This window comes from Odontesthes bonariensis, chromosome 16, assembly GCF_027942865.1.
Source record: "Odontesthes bonariensis isolate fOdoBon6 chromosome 16, fOdoBon6.hap1, whole genome shotgun sequence".
NCBI lineage: Eukaryota > Metazoa > Chordata > Actinopteri > Atheriniformes > Atherinopsidae > Odontesthes > Odontesthes bonariensis.
The window spans coordinates 17,160,176-17,175,877 of record NC_134521.1 but is presented as its reverse complement, the minus strand read 5'-3'; the positions used below and the strand labels follow the sequence as shown (position 1 = coordinate 17,175,877).

The 15,702-nt window shown below is 46.7% G+C and overlaps 1 protein-coding gene across 5 annotated transcripts in view; it reads right to left on the bottom strand.

The window, feature by feature from the left end:
* Positions 1-15,702, bottom strand: part of auts2a (activator of transcription and developmental regulator AUTS2 a) — a 321,168-nt gene that overhangs the window by 20,304 nt on the left and 285,162 nt on the right. For all 5 annotated transcript variants that reach the window (XM_075486458.1, XM_075486460.1, XM_075486462.1 and 2 more), the window contains exon 7: positions 793-1,345. In XM_075486458.1, coding sequence (XP_075342573.1) covers positions 793-1,345 — 553 coding nt within the window. The remainder of the gene's footprint in view (positions 1-792; positions 1,346-15,702) is intronic.

The following is a 15,702-nucleotide window of genomic DNA, read 5'->3' as shown; positions in this document are numbered from 1 at the left end:
GAGGGATAGAAGGTGTGTATGCATGTGTTAGCAAACAGCCTTTTGTAGCGTGTATGTGTTTTCCCTGGAGGCAGTCACAGAGCCTGCGTCTCCACAGTTCCAAGCTTAAGCCTAAAAGCTCATTTGCAGCGCTCGCACTTCGCTGTGGGCCCTGGCCGTGCCAGGCCATGTTGGTGCGCTGGCAGGCTGGCAGGGCTGGCACAGGGAGACGCAGGCAAAGCCAATTCCCGAGAGCCTGCGAGGCAAAGCTGTTGCCGGGACTGAGCGGATTCTGAAGAAGCCATCTTCATATTATGAAGAGACTTACAGGCGTGACTGCTTCGCAAATGATGTAGGACTTAATGGACTAACGTGGTCATTCCAGCAAATGAAAAATGACTTTGAACTTGTAAAGTGCAGCTCCACCGGGAATTCTTCATAACATTGGAAAATTAACAGGACCAGTAAAGGATTCCTTAATTTTTCTCAAGATGGATATAATCCAAGAGCAAAATGGAGCTGATTTAAGGTAATTCTCACCTAGCTGGAGTTGCTAATAAATCACAGGTACGCAGTACGCAGTGTGACCCCCTATTTCCGCTGTTAATAATCAGTGCCACTGCCTGGCTTGGCAACTTAAAGCTCTCGCTGATGGCAATTTACATAGTGATCGGACATTACATGTACTTCAAGCTCAAGAGATGTTCGAGTATTTGTCGAGTGTGAGAGCCTGCGTGAACTTTCTACATCAGAAAACTGAAGGACATGTGAGATGGGGATATTCTTTAAAATGCAAAACGTCATAAGCATTACCTGTGACCGTTGAGATTGAGGCCGTTGTAGGCAGAAAGGGGCCGGGGGTGGCAGCGTGATGGGGGCCGGTGAGGCCCTGTCTGATTAGGGTGCTGTTGGTGAGGGTTGTGGGGCGGGAGGGCAGGAGATGGCGGGTGTGGATGAAGGCTCGGCCTGGCGTGGGACAGCGTTTCAGGCTGATGCTGGGGCCGGGGAGGGGGGGTTGGCAAAAGCTCTCGGCCCTGAGCAAGAGGCAGGGCTGCGGGTGTCTGAGGCCTGGTTAGAGCCTCTGAATGTGGGATCAAGTGAGTCGAAGCCGGAGCCTGGGCAGCGCCGTTCGTTTGGGTTCGAAGAGGAGAGGAGGCCTGGGGGGCAGATACCGGGGGCTGTGGCAGGGTGAGGGTTTGGGGGAGCAACGGTGGATTGGGGGTGCTGGATGCAGGGGGCTGGGGGTCTCTGCAACTCTCCTGGCTCCTTTCCTGACTCCGCTCTAGGCCTGACACCTTGAGGAGGCCTGGGCCGTGAGGCTCCTGGCTGCCATTGGTGGAGAGCACATCGATGCCAAAATCCTGAACTGTGTAAAAGAGACCAGAGGAAAACAGGTTGAAAAAATGCACTTCCAATAACAAAGGCTGCCCCATTTGAAGACAAATGTTAAAGACGTGTTTATTAACACCGACTTGTTTAATTCATACACAATTTTAACTGACTGAAATCAGTACACGGTAAAGATGCAGCCTCATTTCAACTGTAACTGTTCCTCTTTATAAAACATTTTTACTCTAGATTAACAGGCATATTTTCGCATACGTTTACTTTCTGTGATCGGTACAAAAACTAAATGCAGCAGAATTGTGACAGTGTCCCTACTTACATGCATATTAGCATGTTGATTGCAGCATGTCAGGTTACCATTGTATTTTCTCCCATTTACCTCCCCACACAGTTTGTACAATAATTTATTGCAGATAAAAACAACACAGCTCTGATATTCATCTTTAGAAATATTTATTGTTCTTTATCGCCTGGAAAATAGTCTGACAGTAATGAGTGTTAGCATGTATTAAAAGGACACTAGAGGATAAGAACACTGTAATAAGAAATTCAGTTTTGCATGTAGGACGATGCCCATCAGACAAGGTGGGGATAAATTTTATAGACTACTCCATATATAATCCACAGAATGAGTAATTATCACGCTACTATGTTGAAGTCACGTAGAACAATGGATAATAAGCTCCATCCAGGGTATTTCTCTGCAGGGACTTTGTGCTCAGAGAGTTCAGACATCAGCAGTCAGCTCCAGAGGTAGAGAGGCTCATGGGGGATGACAGCGCATACATAAACTGTAATTAACGCTCCGGGGCCTCATGGGGTTTTGGCAAGGGTTCCTCCTTCTTCGTGAAGCCAGCTAAATCCTTTACCTGCCAAAAAGGTGTAGATGGGCCACAGTTCCCCTGGGTGGAGACAACAGCCTGCACTGCAAAGCAGCCACCTGTCACAAGGGGATCCATCTCCCTGACAAACTGCTCCCTCCAGACCAACTCCACTGAGAGCAGGCTGAGCCAACAGGGCTCTAGGAGAACATCTATCATTAGGATTAAAATGCTAAGTGAGGTATTATCAGCCCCAGGTGCATGTAGCATTGTAGTTAAGGTTTAGAGGTCAATTATGGTGCAAGATCCCAATCAATAGCTACAAAAACAACAATTGACTCCAGTTCCAGAGCAGGAGGTCTGCCCACCTGTCAGGACAACAAAAGCACACTTTGCCACGTTAAAGCAGTTTTTCACAAGTTCCTATTAGTTGTCTTTGGGCAAGCAGAAACAAAGAAAGTCCCCCAAATAACAAAAGCGGATAACAAGCTCCTACACAGGAAGTAGATCTCATATTTTCTGTGTGCAGTCTCCACGTAAACATGTCGATTCAACCCTCATGTGCATCAACGAACAAGAAAGCCCAGCAGCCCTTGTATCCGTCTCCTTAATCCACGCCAATCTTCTCCGCTTACAAATGCTATTAGCGGTCAAGAGAGAGTGCTGCTGGCAAACAACTTTACCACAGCAGATGGGGAGAGAAGAAATTCCCAATCCCCAAGTCTCCTGCTGCACCTCGAGCTCCCCGAGGTCCACGGCTTGTTTTGAGAATGTGCTAACATACGAAAAGGAAGGTGTCTATTCTGGTCATAATGAACACTCCAGGGCCACACGGAGTGGGAAAGAAGAAAAGAGGAGTATATGCCAGCCTCCCTCCCACGAGGGTTCATTTGTTAGTCTTCTTCATCCCTAAAAAACAAATAAGCGCAATTCCCACTAGGGATTCTCAAAATGTACAGCCCTGCTGTTTCACAGTGTTTCAGTAGTTTTGCAGTTTCTAACTAGCACGCCCTGCTTGGTCGAGCGTAGAGTCGAGAATGAGGCCCGTGGGTGGGTGTGTGTGTGTGTGTGTGCGTGTGCGTGGGTTGGCTGGGGAGGCAAAAGCTGGATTTAAGAAGTAAAGGGAGGACAGGGCAGCTTTGTGAGGGTCAGCTGGGTGTATGTGCGTGTTAGAAAGCCTTTCATTCAGGGTGGATGTCAGGGGAACCAGTGGGGGACCTTGGGGGATAAGTCATTATCTGAGGGTGAGGCATGTCCAACAGTTCACAATGCATTAGCAGCATACCCCGACACTTCTGATCTCCATCTCCCTGCGTGGTTAAAGCCACACAGCAGCTTGTTATGATTAGATATACAGAATCTCTTAAATGTGGATCCAAACTGTGTAACCCAACAAAGTGTCGTTCCAGACTGCCGTAACATTAGATAAAGAAGCTAATTGGTATGCAGGCCTCTTTCTTATTCATTTTAATCTCACCTTTGTTGTTAGTGTCCTGCAGTGTCCCAAAACTCATTGGCAGTGCAGCTGTACTTCCTGTTAGCGTCTCTTAATCTACTTCTGATTAAGCCCTCGGGGTTAATAGGCCTGTGTACGTGTTGGTTTATGGCCCCTCATCAGCGAGGTATTTGGACTGAGGGAGCCATGTGGGAGACAAATGAGTCAAATCCTAAACCCACCTTTACACTGAGCAGTGATCCACAGAGCGACAGGATACTTGGCAAAGTGAGATGCACATTAGGTTTATACAGTGTCAGGCCATAACCGCAGCACATAAGGGGATTAATTTAGCGTACTATATTTCAGTGTCATCACTGGATACAGCCTGGCCCACATAAATGATTAACAAACAAGTGCCAACGACATCATCTTTTATAAGAGCAACTGGAAGGGCGCCACCTGCCCCTCTGTAAAATACATCAGTGACCACCTCAAGCCAAAACTGTTTTGCTTATCCCCGTGTGAGCGTGCGCATCAGACATCAAATTGATGGCTGCCGAGACCTCTGTGACATGCCAAGCCTCCCTTCCTTGACGTTACTCTTTCCGTCTCCATCTCAAAATAGCCCCTTGATGTATTCTATACTCTCATACTAATTTATGGGATTTGAACCAAGCACTGAGTCGCATAACTCCAATCGCACAAACCCAACAACCTAACACGTACAGCCGGAGCCACGAGACGGGCAGCTGGCTGGGCGCCACTGCTGTGCGGTGAGCAGAGGTGAGCCTTCTGTGCAAAGACACAACTGTTTGACCAGCACACCGTTGGTCATTATGTTCTTTAGATGATGCAATAGGTCTGTCCTGTTGCGACTATTAACATCTGGTGGGTGGGCACTAGGAAGACAATCGTATGGAGATTTGTTCACGCAACTGTCAGAGAGCAGCAGCTTGTTGTGTCGGAGCTAAAGGTTAATGTCACCATACGTATATGACGATAAGTGTGTTATTTCCTGCGTTTAAAGTCTAAACTTCTCTGACAAAAGTCTGACGTGATGATCGGGCTACATGAAAATGAACTGCAATTCATCTGGGAACAATCCATCAAATAGCTGCCCAAACATTTCTCCAAAGGACCGTGAATGTCTGCAGCAAATGTCACGGAAACAGTTGGAATCTAATTGTTTGATCCAGAATCTGCAACTTTATTTTCCTTGCTGGAAAGGGTGAGGGAATTCATCTCACGAACTCTCAGCACTTTTGTGAAATGAACAACAAGACGAAAACTTTCGAAAGGAGAAGCTCTGACAACTCCAGAACCCGGAGCTGTCTGACCTCCGAAGATCCACTCATTCACTGCCACCCATAAAACCCTTTCCTCCGTCTCTGTCCGATACTGTCCATCTGCTTTCCTGTTTTGTGACCGTAAGCAGAATCAGGCAACAGCTTTACCACTCGAACCAAACCACAGCGTGATGTCAGTGAATCATGAGGCCCTGACAAATTTGGTATAGAGCTGGTTAGGACAGGGTTTACAGAAGGTAAACAATGATGGCCTTGTTGGGAGGAGGCTTCACTGCCCTTTACTTTATTTCTTCTGCACACTGTTTCTCCTCAGAGAACTGAAAAATAAACAGAGGGAGACAGGTTTGCTCAAGCTGAATCAATTTAAGTGCTTAAGACACGGAATAAAAATTCATAGCCCGCATTGAAAATTCCATCTTGCATAATTACAATTAGGATCTCCCTGTGTGCTGGGCCCAGCTTTTAGAAACGGTTTGAATAAAATCTGCCTTAAAAGGAAAGCATTCCAGTTTTGCAGAGGGTTTCTAAAGATAATTTTGCCTCCGGCATTAGAATGGAAACCATTTAGTTACTGCAACAAAAGGAAGAAAAGACACCACAAAACTTGCCTCTTTCTACAGATTTTGTTTGACAACAAAATTAGAGTTGTAATTAAGCAGCAAGTGTTGACAGTTGTCTGACCTCTAGAGAGGTTTACACACCATATGTTCCCCAAGAGCTCCTTGTTGAGGGACTGTGCTCTGTTTATTGTTCTTAATGAAGCCTGCAGATGCACTAATGGCAGACATCTTTAACAGATCTCCCTCCCACACAGAAGAAAACAATAAACAGCAGGCCACCGCTTTCTGCCTGAGCTTGCCAAGCAAGACAATACACGTCACAGCCTTTTCCTACTTTTGTCCCCATGTGTGTAACTGTTTCCAGAAACCTGTCCAGTTTATTAGGTACAGACAAACTGTAATGCAGTCAATACGTCCGTGAAAACGGAATATTCACCTGCTCAGGAGAGTCCGTCTTTCTCAGTGGAATACAGTTCAGTTCATATTAATGAAGGACATCTGCCACATGTGTGGAACTGTAGGGTGTTTTGAAACCCCTCATTTTAGTCCTCTCTCAAGCCCAAAACAGCAAGATTCTATGAGAATGGATATTAACTAAGGAGGCTTAAAAAAGCAGAAAACTGTCCAGTAGTCCCTCACAAATTTGCAGTCATATACAAATGACAATAAGTAAAGAGGATCTAGATATCGGTTTCTAATCTGCCATTTCTTAGCACTGATTATTAGTTTTATGCATTATTGTTGCTTCAACTCAGTAGACCTTGGTAGATCAATGAGTTCACAGCTATGGACGGGATTGGACAGTCCCTTCTACTTCTATTTACCTGCCATGCTAAGGACAGTCTGCAAACCAAAGGTTTACAGAAATATTGGCATTAACTGGAGGAGGTCAGACCCACACTTCGCCCTCATGATATCAGCTAACAAAGGAGCTGCAATCCCGTGGCAGTAAACTCACTGGGGGACGCTTTATCCCTGATCTCATTGTCAAAGCCTCCAGAGAATATCAAGTCTATTAGCTCCTTATCCCTCCCTTCTTCAGCTCTCAAGACTTTAAGAGCATTAGCTGCTCCAAGAGCAGTAACACCACCGACAGTGATACCTCTCTGCGTCTCCAGGGTGTCGGAGAACTTCTCAGCAAGGAGTTCACAGCGCACAAGCAAGCCTGTTGGACGTCCCCCCAGATGGGCTGACGATGACACACACTCCCCTGCTGTCTTTCCAAAACTCTCTGTCATGTCAGCAGCTCTCTAAAGTTTGCGCCAAGAGGGGTGCTGGGTTACACAGCCTGGACATCCCACCCTGTGGAGGGTCTTGTACTGGAGCTGTTTTATTAGCGACTCGCGGGGGGTGCCTGGGGAAGGAGATTGGGAAGCTACACAGAAATAAAGTTGATGGTATGAGTGAGAGGGGTTGGGTGAGCAGGGCAACTACTCTGGCTGTGAGAGCGTGACATGTGTAGTCTTTCAGTGAGAATACCACAACATGCTGATATCACCTCACGGTAACACAAACTGCTGCTTTAACAAGCTGGGTTTGAGCAAAGGGCCAAAAGCAGCGCGAGCCAAGGGGAGAGTTGTTAAGCTGCCTCTCTGAACATCTATATTTCATACTCGTCTCATTTGGTTTATGAATTTTGTATAACAAGTTGGGAAGCCAAAGCAAGTGCATATGCAAGTATAAATAGTGTGCGTAAATGCAGTGATGCCATTGGTTAACTGAGGCACAAACCCTCGACATAAGGCAGAAAGACGGTCTGAGACGGTGATCCTCTGTGAAATGGGCGCTATCTGAGGTAATTGGACTTAGTACGGCACAGAAAGTTCTGAGCACCCCTGACAAATGCAAAGTCATGGAGGACTATCTGTCGCACCACAGAGAAGGAGAACTTACACATGTTTACACTTGGACAGAAGGGAAGAGGAAAACCGAGGAGGAAGATACATGAGTGACAGACGTCCTACCTTTGCTAGTATCCATCTGTGCTCCATGCATACTCTGTCTGGTAGAGGGAATGTGCTCCGTCTCCTCTCTCTCAAGTCATAAAGAAGCCATTTACTGACAGAGAGCTGCAGCGAACATATTCTTCCACCCACAGTAGCTCTGATTACAGCTGTTCCTGTAATGGCTCTTAACTGCATCTGTCTCGCTTTCACTGCCCGCTTCTCACCCTAACAACATGTGGAAAATGTCCCTGCCACAGACATGCTCATGGGGCCTAAATGTTTGGTCACCTTCCCCCGAAACCACCCACCACCTTTACTTGCACATGAGGATGTAGCAGTGGGATCAGTGGCAACAGGGTGTCCCATTTCTATCTCTCCTTTTGAGCGCGAATCTTTATATATCCCCGAGGGTGTGAGGTCAGGCTGTAGGGAACGTAATGGGAGAAGAGCTGGGTCAGGGACTCGATGACTGGCATGCTGGCACAGGTGACCAGCAGAAAGGGGGGTTGGAAAGCTGGCCGGACACCAGCCCAGGGGTCTGCGCTGGGCAGATCTCAGGGGGACACTTCAGGCTGGCGGCTGACAGATTCTCTGCAGGTTTGGCTGTCATGTCCAGACTCCCAGAGGCTTTGAAAGAACAGCACCGTGTAATGTGTGAGATCAATCCAGGCACAGCAATTGGCCAGAACACAGACACCGTCACAGCGGTGTAAATCTACACTGAAAGACAAGGCAGGTGCAGAGCAAACCAGACCAATTGACCTCAAACATGTCACATGTACGTAAGCCAGATGATTGGACTTTTCACAGGGTCTAAAAACTCAGCTAGTGAGGAGTGAAAAGTGGTAGGTGGGCGATGCTTTTGTTGCCGTGTTGTGTGTAAAAGCTGCTGAGAGGCCAGCCATGAAACTGTCAGCTCTGTGCCAGTTTAATCTGATAGTTACGATGCCTATTTTACACATACCGACTTAGTTTTTAAGCGCGGTGGGGAGAAAATTACTCATGACTTACTTGATATTCAGATCATTTAGTAAAGTTGTTGAGAATAGCTTTACCTTCGAGTTGCCTTCTTGTGGCACAAATTTTAAAACTCAGAGTTGTCTCATGAAAGGTGGAGAACGTGTCCCACAAAGACCAACGTTCAAATGTTTGCAAATCTGCAGTCCTCCCTGCTTTCAGACTGAACCGCTGCATTCGTGGACTTTTTACTGTCAGCAATAAAAGCTTTGCTTCCTTTGCTCAAGAGCATTGTGAGTGGTACCGGCTTCCATCTTCTCTTTCTTGAATGATTATATGTGCTAACATGTGAAGTTAAATATCACTGCCAACCACAGGACAAAACGACAATCAGTCACCGACTCCCATATGAAAACATCCATGTAAATGCAAAGGTTTGTTTACGCAGCTACGGTTACATGTAAATTAGATCATTAAACTGTTGCAAGTAAAAACAACAACTGACTTAGCAGAGTAAAGAAAATCAGGATGTGTCAGCACAGCTCGAGCATTTCACAACACACCGACTGGCACTGCAACACATGTTTCTTGTCAGTCATTCTGGCAGCACGGGGAAACAACAATCGTCTGTAGAGCCGCCAGACTTCAAACACTGACATGCTTATTCTCAATTATAGTCACATGCTCATAAAAAACCCACACCCAATCATAAACACCCCCGCCCATCTGTTTCTGCCTCTCTCTGTCTCTCTCACACACACACACACACACACACACACGCACACACACACACACACACACACACACACACACACACACACGCACACACACACACACACACACACACACACACACACACACACACACACACACACACACACACACACACACACACAGACTCACAGAGAGGAAACTCTGCCAGTCAACAGGTCCAATGCCACCCTGGTTGAGGAACATGTACTGCAGTACCATGTCCACTTTGGTTCTGCTCAGTATTGGCCTGCTTTTCATGAAGCACCATCAGCTTGTCATCCAACCCTAGTGGGCAGCACCAGCCCAGCCCATTGGGGGAGGAGGTGACTTTGAACTGTTCAGCTGACTCCTCTGAAATGATAGTTTGCTTTTTCTCTTATTTTCAATACTCTTCGGTCACATTAATGGTTGTTGACACTCTGTTCATTTGCCTTTTCAAGTAGAAAAGCCCTCTTTCCTTCTCCAATGCTCTCGCTCTTTGCTCTCGGCTTCTCTGTACTCAGCCAGGAGACGAAGTATGGGAGCAACTGGCCTGCAGCAGGGGGAGGTGACAGCTCGAGCTGACACGCTGACACCACCGTGATTTCACTGGGGAGAGAGGCACGGAGGGCCAGAGATAAAAATCTGTCCCCAGAGTGTGATCAGTCTGGGCCTCTTTCACTCTCCCAGAAAGCCCAACTGGTTTTACACACATCCACACAGCACAATCGGACAGCTTGCGAGGATCAGATTCAATACCGCCAGCTCCCCGTGTCAAAATGATTCAGAAAAAACTCATTCCAGAGGGGTAATAGGTTGAATGCCAGGATCAAATGTCTGAAAATCTGGTGAAGTATCAATTTGCATGTAGCCTTTTCTCTTCTTAAACCTTCACCGACATTACAGAAGCAGGCAGTGTGTCTATATGTGTGTGTGTGCAAGTGCGTCAAGTACCGTCTCATTACCCCCTCGCTCAGGTTTCACTGCAGTAAAATTAGCGGACACCCGGGGCAGAAACAAAGCTGGTAATGGCCGTCTCTCTTCTCCAAGACACTTTTACTTTCATCCCTCCTTCCCTTTAGCTTGGAAATGCCGTGTGGTCTGCTGATGTGTAGCAAAAGTAGCCATCACTCACAAAAAGGGAAACAGGACAATTAGAACAGGCCTGAGTTCTCACCCCCTGCTCTCGCTCACAGCCCTCTCTGTCAGGAAACCTCAGTGCAGCCACATCAACATGCTTTTCAGAATAACACCACAAATTGGCTGTTGGCTGTTGGCAAGCTCCACAGTGATGAGCTATGGCTGTGGGACTGCAATACTTGGCAAGGGAGGGTTAGTGTAGGGGAGGCTGGTTAGGATTTGAGCTGTTTATTTGAACTGTGCCGTCGTCCAAACAGTCAGCTGCCTCCCTGCTCCCTCGTCAAGCCCCAGAGCTTAAGCTAGGATTGTGGTGTTGGTGGGGAGAGAACAACTTGATATATCCCCCTTTGGGCAGAGGCTGCCCTGAGCTTGGGTTACTTTAGGCGAACAATGCAGACTCTGTCTACGGCCTCCTGCTCAGTGAAGACATGGGCTCAGACAGGCTCGCTAGTGTCAGGCTTGGCCAGGGGATTCATGCATCACAACACCACACTGCACACCGCCTCAGTGCAGGGTTTAGAGAACACGGCTTCCCAGCTTTGCCTCTAAATGGCCCAGTGGAGCCCCCTTCCCAGCACGTTAAGAGCTAAACCAGACACGCGGCCCATACCGGTGTAACGGCCCGTTTGCTCTTGGCTTGAAATGACCCCCCCCTTCTGGGATTCGGGTTTTTGTACGACAATGTTTACAGTAAAATCTGACACGTGGAACAAGGAGGGGATGCAAGAGCAGTGAAATCGAATAGCTCCCTCCAGAAGCATCTTAATCTGTAACAGATGGTGACAGTCTGAGGGATGTTGATGGATTTGGGCAGGCTTCTAAGAACAGTGGCCAAAAGCCTGTGATGATGAACCAGAAGATGGTGATAAAATGGAACACTGTGCTGTTCATTATACGTTGTTTATATCAAATGCACATGCTTTAAATTTTCCTTTCCAGGATAGCAATCTAACTTTGCACACACACGCAAAACCTCCACCACAAACCACGTCCTCTCCACCCGCTCTGCTTAGACGGAACGATACCATCTTGAGAGCACTCCCAACACAAGGGGGTGATGTTGCGCTAAAAGTCTGGCAGCTACGACTTCCCAGCACATCGCATGCATGGTTGAGAGGAGTTGATAGTCTGTGGTTAAACAATTAAATGTATGTTGAGACAACTGAAAGCCATGCAATGCGTGTGCAGAGCAGACACACATGCAAGGGATCTGCTAACAAACCAGGATCCTGCTCTGTAGTCCTCTCTAATCTGCCCCGAGGCTCATCAGGGCTTTATTGCTGCGCTGCATATTTATGAGAATCAGAGAGGGTGAGAAGGGGGAAAAAGCTAACCTCTTTTCTTTTGGGAGCAATTAAAGCCTTGCTTTCATCAATCCCGATCAGAGTCTTGCTCGGTCTTAGCCTTTCTGTCTTTACAGACCGTGTTTACGCTTTCCCTTCCCTCTTCTGGCATTACAAGAACGGACAGGGAAACAGAGAGACTCGTTCACCTGTCAGGTTCCCTTAAAACCAACAGCATCAAAATCTGACTCAAAGCTTCCATATCCTGGGATCCAACAGCTGGAATCAAGAATGTTATACACTATAGCAGTAACAATAAAAAATGGCACTCTGCTATTGTTTTATCTGATAAACTCTCAGTGACCGTATAATCCAAAGCTGGTGGTTTTGTAAATATGGAGATTTGGAGTGTTTTATTTTTTCCCCTACAAATTTAAACCTACTTCATGCTGCTCAAAGCAACACCAACACAGCACGGCTTTATCGTTTCACAGTGTTTCTGCTTATCCACTGCGTTAATCCCATATCCTTTGTTCTACAAGTGTCTGCATTTCTAAGACAGATGCCTCAAGTTATTCACGAGAGCGAACATCTGTTTGCTGGAATTACATCATGGGGCTACAGCACCAACAACAGACCCTGAGAAGTAAGAGGTTCGTCAGGCACGGATGGTCGACCACGATGGAAGGGTGAATCTTTCAGAACCAGCACTCCTGCTAGTATGCATGCATTCGCACATGCGCTCACACTCTCATATGCACATACACTTCTAAGGCACCATGAGGCCTCATTAAAGGGGTCGGCCAGCTCTCCCTCTTTGGCAATCTCAGCCGTAGGGACCAAAGACTGACACAGGCATAATTGGCCTGAACACACCAGCAGTGCACTGGGAATGGATGGGTCTTGGTAGGTGGTGTGTGTGTGTGTGTGTGGTGCTTTGACCCTGTTAATGCTGCACAGTTGGCAAGAGAGTGGCTAATGCCACATTGGATCAGTGGATGCTGGTGGTGAAGGCGGGAGAATCCCTCCTGGGATGAGGAGAGTGGTGCTTTCAACACCTCCTCCCCTCCCCTTTACTTTCACTACTTGGTAACATCTCCAGTGTCAGCATATGACAGGGTGACAATAAAAGACAAAAAGAGAAGATTCTTGCAAAAATAAGCTCTGCCACAAAAACCTTCAAATGGATCCAGATTATGGCTTATGATCCTATATGTTACCCTCGTAACCAAAGTTTCTAAATAAACTGAGAATGCTTACATTTGTCCTTCTACATTACCCAGAGCATTGGAAAATAACCACAGTATTGCCTTATACACCTGAGATAAGGAGATGTGTATAAAGCTGCTCACAATTCAAAGCTGACGGGCTGCTAAACCGCCACATATCTCAGCTTGGCAGACACACAGGAGGCCGGCAGGAAATCTAAGGCCTTTCACTTTGATCTCTGGAGTTCAGCCCATTTAAATGTTTGTGTTTGAGATGTAGACCTTTAATTTTGGCCTGATGGATTCCAGGCTCTTTGGGTTTAGCGTGGCATGTCGGATATAGGAGTGTTTACACAGTCTCCCTCCAGCTCTCCTGGTGCTGAAATAAGTGCATTAAGATGGATGGATTTACTTAGTCTCTAACCTCAGGGATTGAGGGAACAAACTCTGAATGACCTCTTTGTGTTTCAGGAGGGGATAGAGGGAGTCTGGCCTACACTGCTGAGAGAGTGTGTGTGTGTGTGTGTGTGTGTGTGTGTGTGTGTGTGTGTGTACCATCAGCACCAACAGACCCATTCACAGCATCTTCTCACTAAACCTGTGGTCTCTCATTCACTATTTATTCAATTATTTGCCCAGAGCTTTGGATATTAAGTTTTTTTTCTATGTTTTGGGCAATGTTAGATCCCAAGTTAATTCAGTGCACTTAGGACACCCAAAAAACATAAAAGTTGTGCTCTCAACAGAAAAACTACTGAAGTGAAAATATCTTGTGCATTAAAGTACAAATTCTTCCATCATCATTATGATGCAAGACCAATTTTGCTGGAAAAACATTCCCCAGGAGCTGAGATCAGGACTGAAGAGCTGCAGTCAATGCAAACATTCAAATGTGATTCTGAACCATTTCCAATTGGAAAAGTGGCCATTTTTCATTGGCTATGGTGGCTGGGCCCATTGTTTACCACAACAAGGCAGTAAATCAGCCAGCGCTTTCTTTGATTTGTTAACCTTTGTTCGGCTGTGTCAGCAGATGAGGTATGGCTGGAACGGCCCCTTTCATGGTCATGAAATACAGCTTCTGTCTCAGTAGTCCAAGCCATGGGGAGGAGGGATGAGGGGTGAGCGCCTTCCCTCTGTGCAACACAGGATATTGAGCTTCCTTTACCCCTTAGAGATACATTAAATGCTCCTAGCAGGGGATGGTGAACCAAGAAAAACAAAGAGGACAGGGGAAACCGCTGGAATGTGATTAGGTATCACTCTGCTTTAAACCTCTCAGATCTGTGTCTTATTCATCCAAACATAAACAGCTGGAAAGTTTGGATTTGAATCAAGTTTGTGTTTTAGCCAAAATAAGGATTTATATATATATATGTGTATATATATGGACCTCTTTGTGACCTTGCAGCCCCTGTTAAGGAAACAAAGACCGTCCTTGACTGCAGCCATTTCTCAGAATGCACAAAAGGCCAATAGTAGTCAGGTCATCTTTCCACTGAGCATCAGGTCAAGTTCCACAGGCAGCCTTGATGTCTTGACACTCAAACCCACACAGACGGCAGAGGTCAGCACGCGGGCAGAGCGGGGAGCCTGGGGCAGTAAACCAACACTGGGGCTGTGAAAGGCCAACCCTCTCTTTCCAGTCGACTGAATGAGTTAGGAAGCTGCCAGGGTGATTTGTGGCGTGATTGTTGCTCTCTATATCACTTGAGATTACAGCAGGTGGCGGCCCACAGCCTGGAAGCACACACGGCTCTATCTCCAGCCCTCCTCTCATGAAACAGAGAGAATGAGGCAGAGAGAGAAAAACAAGCCCTCGGCTCCCTCCCACACAGCAGCGATCCGCTCACAGGCAATTTTGCTGCCAACAGAGCTCTCTATGACAATCCAGGGAGCTCTTCAGCTCTGATAACTGCCACAAAAGTTCACCTCCGCTTCTCTCTTTCCACTGTTTTTTTTTAAACAATGCCATCAGCGCTGCAAATTACACCTTCCACACGGCACATTATTGTCTCCCCTGGTGACAGACGTACTCAAGCCTGACACACTTCACTAGTGGCGCTCTTCACGCCGGCGTCAGCCCTGGGTCTCGCTGTAACACTGCTTCATTTTCACATTAACTGCAGCAAAGCACGGTGAAATCAGCCTTGTGCTGAGGGGGGAAACTGAGAATCACTGCACTGTGCACTTAAATTCACCCCCGCACCGAACTCCGTCTCACATCGCAGACACAGCTGCAGGAGATGTCTCACGAGGGAAATTATTCTCCGATACATCTACCAGATGAATTCATAAAAAGAAATCTTAAGTGCTCCTTCCCTATAGCCTTAACTGAAAACCTGCAAGATGAAGTCATTTCTAATTACGACCATGACACATGATGAACACGTTTACAACAAGATGTTTATTATCAGTTAAATAATACATTCTAAATTAATTCCATCTAAAGGTGCACAGAGATTTAAAAGTTCACCCAAGGCAAACTTTTCATGCCTAATTCTTATAAATGGCACAGCGGAGCATTTTAAATGCCAGCCAGCATCATTAATCTTGCCGTCGTGCTGCAGTCAGCAAACAATGCAGAGTGAGCTTAGTCGTTGCTCCTCATTGAACGGCTTAGCCAAGTTTCTGTGAAGAGACAAAGTCCTATAGGATGGAAATGTAACCGGGGGAAGAGATATTAGTGCTCTTGGACACAGCTTTAATCATCAGATAGATCTGTCCGCAGACCTTTGTGGTGACACACTGGGCTGGTTTGCCATCATCAGTCTCTGCACTTTAGTCCACCCCCTGGACAGCAGTCACAACACTAATAAGGCTTGGTTACTGATTTCCACCCACGACACCTTGGAAGCAGCTTAGACTTCAGAATAGTCGCTTATTTTACAAGCGGCCAATAGAGTACGCCTCAGCTTTCTGACTGGTGCTTATTCTCTGGCAGAACAAATGAATCAGGTTAGCTCGCTGAGACCTGCAGGTGC